The sequence below is a fragment of the Salvelinus sp. IW2-2015 genome, linkage group LG23 (assembly GCF_002910315.2).
Source record: "Salvelinus sp. IW2-2015 linkage group LG23, ASM291031v2, whole genome shotgun sequence".
Classification (NCBI taxonomy): domain Eukaryota; kingdom Metazoa; phylum Chordata; class Actinopteri; order Salmoniformes; family Salmonidae; genus Salvelinus; species Salvelinus sp. IW2-2015.
In genome coordinates, this window is record NC_036863.1 from 36,063,892 (window position 1) to 36,069,891 (window position 6,000).

Here is a 6,000-nt window from a genome sequence, read left to right on the forward strand (position 1 = left end):
CACACACACACACACACAACACACACTTACAGAAGAGCTGCCTTCGTCCCTTGTGCCATCCATGGTGCCATCCGGCTGCATCTGCAGGTAGTATCCGTGCTGACTGTACAGCCTGGTCACGATGCCTTTCAACTGGGGCTCTGCAGAGGAAACAGTCAGCACACAGCTTTATTAGACAGGGCGCATGGACAGGGACAGATAGAAGAGTCATGTAATAGATATTAAGGGTTGAGAGGAACTTGGAGTTGAACAGAAGAATAGGAGATTGTCAGTTAGGAAGGTAGGAAAATACTTGTCATAGAGTTAACAACACACAGAGCCAAATGAGTCTTTTAAAAGGGTATACAAATTGTTTAGTTGTCAATGCAATGAATATTTGCAACGTCATCTAATAATGATGAATAATAGTTGAATAAAAGTTGACGACAAAAATAGACAAACTGAGGTCATGAACAGTGACTGCTGGCTAGCTCTTGGAACTCGCCAGCACCTTATCTCTCGCTGCCCATTATCATTGCCGTTGGTATTTTAAGCAAAAAGTTTGGGGTCATTGGAGGATTAAGTCAAAATGAAAGAGAGCCTGTCTTCTGCTCCATGAAAGATACATCAGTATCACACATGTAGTTGTGATGAGGAGGAATAAACTAACTGAACGTTTCATGTGCAGGGTCCCTGCCGTCTACTTTGTGTTCATTTAAGAAACCGACAGATAACGAATCCTTGCAGCTAGGAGACATGCAGCCACTGAGTCTGGTCCGGTTCACTCCTACAACCTTCCTCACTTTCCTTATCCCTGCTCTGTGGTGCTCCTAGTTGACAGTCTGCCAGCAGGAGGATGCAGGTGCTGTGGTGCCATGGCTTAATGCTCAGTCACTCTCAGTTAGAGAGAACAGCCTGGTCGGGCTAAGCTAGCGGGCCGCCTCTCATCCACAATGCAGTTTTAATGAGGGAGATGAAACATGGATGAGAGAGCAGTTTGGGAGAAACCCTCTGGAGGACTGAGGGTCAGGTGTTAGTTCCCATGCCTCTGCCCTCTCCTCTCTCAGCCTCCCTGAGAGCCATTTGCTCGCCTTTTTTCTTCACATTCAAGACCGGCGCAGGATCCCGATCGATACACAGATCCTGATGAAGAACCCAAGATTGGTCTCTCTCTCTCTGTGTGTGTGTGTGTGTGTGTGTGTGTGTGTGTGTGTGTTGTGTGTGGTGTTGTGTGTGTGGTGTGGTGTGTGTGTGTGTGTGTGTGTGTGTGTGTGTGTGGTGTGTGGTGTGTGTGGTGTGTGTGTGGTGTGTTGTGTTGTGTTGTGTGTGTGGTGTGACTCACTATGCACTATGCACTACTGGGTATATGATTTGAAGGGTTATTTCCCATAGGAACAGAGTCAGGGTCTGTAACAATGTGACAGAGACGCTCATATTTACAACCATGTAGCTACAACACTCACACTTTCCCCCTCTCTCCCTCTAATATCTCTCCCTCTTTCTCTACTTCCCTTCCTTGCTTTCTCTCTCTCTCTCTTTACCGCTCCCCATTGTCTCTCTCTCTTTATGGCCCCATTCTCTCTCTATCTCTCTTTCTCATATCCTTTGAGTTATGTGGGATTCATCCTACCCAATAACACCGTACATCACCCAATCAGAGCAGGGAAGCCGTTCATTACATGTCCCTGTGGATGTCTGTGGGAGAGCATGGAGACAACAAGGGATCTTAGAGAGAGAGAGAGATGGCAGTGTCATTTCATTGGGAAAGCTGGCTGTATGTGCTGTTCAACAGACAGCTCATGCAAGACAGGGCTAATAAACAGCACTGCTTGCTGTCTGTCTGGGCCAATACATCTGATGCTTCACTCCCACACTGAGCTTAGAACAAATGGAAGACAAGAGCTATTAACCAGTCCTCATCACACCAGATATGTACCAGAGGTGAACAATGAGCCACTGTGGCTTTTACCAACTCTAGCCATGAGGAAGTGCCACTGAGAATCTCCCAGGTGCCATTAGGGCTCTTGTGTTGCTCTGCTAACGCTCTACATCGATCAATGGAAAAAGCATTGCAGCTCTAGTGGCCTCTTTATACCATGAAACAAGTGAGACTGTGGCTTTGGGATGAGGAACAGCATAATATATTGCCACAAGGAAGTCAAGCCAGTTGGTGCAGAAGGCCAAAGGAGGGTTTCATTTGTCACTGACTAGAGTTCTGTTAAATTCTTGGTCAGAAAGAAAGAAAGAAAGAAAGAAAGAAAGAAAGAAAGAAAGAAAGAAAGAAAGAAAGAAAGAAAGAAAGAGAGAGAGAGAGAGAGCAGCAATGAACAGGGTTCACAGGATGACAGAAAGAACACAAGATAAGTTGATTAACACTCCACATTCGCATTCCAAAACACTTCAACAAACGCTCACAGCTGTAATACACTGACTGCGCACGCCCCAGGACTTCAGGTTTCTCATTTTCCAGGATAAAATATAGATGTTTCACTATGTTCAGACCACATTATATGGCAACAATATGTGATATGGCAACAATATGTGACTACGCAGATATACTAATCACGATATTTCTCATTGTTCGTCTGCAAAATGTAAATCTAACCTTCATTTGCATGAGACAAAGATCACTTAATCAATAGTTACTGCTCTAGCATTCTATGGTGCCACTGGTGCCAATGACATTCATAGTGCCACCAACTGACTTTATATTCACACAGCTTCTAAGGACAAATACATAAGGTTTACATACCAAATTTCATGGCCTCGTGTCCATGGGTTCAGTTTTTATAGCCCTGGTGTGATGTGGTGTAGAGTGGCCGACTTTGAATGCAGAAACGAATCATTCTCAAATTCATTAGAGGATAATTCATTCAGTTTATATACCAAATCTGGAGCCAATCTGACTCATGGTTCATGAGAAGAAGATATTTTAAGCATTTTGATCATTAGCATATGTGCTAACATGCATCTATAGGTACATTGCGGCCATATTTGTCTCAAAACCAGTAAAGACTGATGTAATAAGTCTAAATACCAAATCTGGAGTGAATCTGCCATATGGTTMATGAGGAGATGATGATTGCAGATGATTTTGAGCATTGGTGTTATATATTGCAAAGAATTACTGTTAATATAGTTTCCTTGTTTTTCTAGATATCAATACCACATTCAGTGAGGTTCATCTTAGGGACGTCCAGGATGGTGATGACCAGTTTCGAGTTGATAGGCTACTGCGGAGTGGATTTAAAGTGTAAAATGTGATTTTTGATTTGTTAATAAGAAAAGGTTTTCAACGGTTTTCAAAGGTTTTCCAAAATATCAAAGATGGAGGAAAATCTATCCTGACGGATGTTATGGACAAATTTGTTCAGCATGAGGAAAGACACTTACATACAAAGATCAAAGTCTCCTAGTCAAACAGATTACAAATAAGTTACCAATATTTGTTATTTGAGCATGTCAAGGAAAAAACATATCTAAGAACAACACAAGCCTTGCGGTGTGACCTCCCCCCCCCCCCCCCATCAACATGTAAATGGAATAAAAAGACAGACAGAACGAAAATTCTCTGAAGAGAGAGACACGATGTTAAGTGCTAGAAAAAGAGAGAGAGAGAAAGCGCTCCCAGCAGAGCTTTTACTGGGCAGCAGAGAGAGAGAGACATTGATTGTTGGGGAGGCTGTGTCGCGCTGAGCTTTCAATCCCAGGCAAGCCTGTTACAGATGGCCATTTATGTCACAACTCACTCTTCCCCAGAGCAGAGCAACCCTGGAGAGTCACTAGAGGCGAGAGGGTGTGACTGGGAGGCAGCAGGACCAGAGGGGAGAGGGGATGCTGGGAGGCAGCAGGACCAGAGGGGGAGAGGGGATGGCTGGAGGAGTAGGACCAGAGGGGAGAGGGGATGGCTGGAGGCAGCAGGACCAGAGGGGAGAGAGGATGGCTGGGAGGCAGTAACCAGAGGGGAGAGGGGATGGCTGGAAGGCAGCAGGACCAGAGGGAGAGAGGTGATTGCTGGGAGGCAGCAGGACCAGGAGGGAGAGGGGATGGCTGGGAGGCAGTAGGACCAGAGGGGAGAGGGGAGAGGGGATGGCTGGGAGGCAGTAGGACAGAGGGGAGAGAGGTGAAATTGCTGGAGGCAGCAGGACCAGAGGGAGAGGGGATGGCTGGGAAGGCAGTAGGACGAGAGGGGAGAGGGGATGGGGCTGGGAGGCAGCAGCAGGACCAGAGGGGAGAGAGTGATTGGCGCTGGGAGGCCAGCAGGACCAGAAGGGGAGAGGGGATGGCTGGGAGGCAGTAGGACCAGAGGGGGAGAGGGGGTACTGGGAAGGCAGCAGGACGCAGAGGGGAGAGGGGATGGCTGCGGAGGCAGTAGGACCAGAGGGGAGAGGGGAGGCTGGGAGGCAGTAGGAGCCAGAGGAGAGAGGGGATGGGCTGGGAGACAGCAGGACCAGAGGGGGAGAGGGGGTGACTGGGAGGCAGCAGGACAGAGGGGAGAGGGGGTGCTGGAGCAAGCAGGAACCAGAGGGGAGAGGGGGTGACTGGGAGGCAGTAGGACCAGAGGGGAGAGGGGATGGCTAGTAGGCAGTAGGACCAGAGGGGAGATGGGATGGCTGGAAGGCAGTAGGACCAGAGGGGAGAGGGGGTGACTGGGAGGYAGCAGGACCAGAKGGGAGAGGGGGTGACTGGGAGGCAGTAGGACCAGAGGGGATGGCTGGGAGAAAGCAAGGACAGAGGGGAGAGGGGAGGCAGAATGACATTTCCCAGACAGACTGAGGCTAGCATGTCAACGAATATGCCCACAGTTTAACTGTTCCGCTTATTCAGTTCATAGTTCTTAGTTGATCTCAGTGCAGGCACACATGCTATTTTCCAAATGACCGTCTACCTACTGTATATGTTTACCAAAATGGTTCCCTCAAGCTAGTTAGCCGTTTTACAAGCTCCCCTCAATACTCCATCCATGGCTGTCTCACGAAGACATATGCGTGCACACACACATTTGAATGGGCACAATGACATTGATGTGAATGTCAACCAGACAGCGGACTATATAGTGCAGAATCATAACACTGACTCCTTGTACTCCATGTCACAGGATACCGCAGCCATGCATTACATTACCATGAACACATGGACTTCTCTCTCTCTCTCTCTCTCTCTCTCTCTCTCTTTCATACACACATACACAGACGCCAGAGGAGGCTGCTGAGGGGAGAACGGCTCATAATAATGGCTAGAATGGAGTGAATGGAATGGTATCAAACACCTGTTTGATGTGTTCGATACCATTATCATTTGTTCCATTACTATGAGCCCATCCTCCCCAATTAAGGTGCCACCGGCCACCTGTGACACACATGCTTTTTCATCCTAGTTAATGGTCTGGTAGCATACGGGTAGGGGTGACAACCTCAGTACCACAGCAAACATGTTACACTGTCATCACAGTAACAGATCCATGCTCATTTCATTCATCAGACAGGGTAACACACAGACCCTCTACCCTCTACCCACAATAATCTCCTTTTACCCCTGGCTCTGTCTAATTTCATCTCACGCATCAATACCCTTTAATTAATATGATTGGCTGAGGGATTTTCTTGCTGTTTCCTTTTGTTTCCTTCTCGCTGCTGTCACCCACAGTGTGAGCCAATTAACCCACTCCCCTTGTTGGCACCTATATGCTGAGCCATCACTATTGCATCACTATTCCAGTCCAGGGTGATACAGAGCATGTGCCATCATCAACCAGGGATGCCAGTCAGTGGAACCAACAAAGGGTTCCTTTTGGAACCCTTTTGTATGTGTGTGCGCGTGTGTGCATGTGTGTGTTTGTGTCTTTGTGTTCGTGTCTTTGTTTCTGTGTATGTGTGTGTGCTGGTGTGTGTGCGTGTGTGTGCACTGTGTTTGACAATGTCCTTGTCAATGTCATTTAATAGTAGCCAGTAACTCTCGCCTGGCTGGCTGGCTGCGTTGTTTGACATGTCCTTGTCCATGTCACTTACATAAGTAGGCAGT

At 47.4% G+C, this 6,000-nt stretch overlaps 1 protein-coding gene across 2 annotated transcripts in view; it reads right to left on the reverse strand.

Moving 5' to 3' along the window:
* LOC111950842 (fibroblast growth factor 11-like) overlaps window positions 1-6,000 on the reverse strand; it is a 50,267-nt gene that overhangs the window by 14,403 nt on the left and 29,864 nt on the right. For both annotated transcript variants that reach the window (XM_023968750.1, XM_070434587.1), the window contains one exon: window positions 27-140. In XM_023968750.1, the coding sequence (XP_023824518.1) occupies window positions 27-140 (114 nt within the window). The remainder of the gene's footprint in view (window positions 1-26; window positions 141-6,000) is intronic.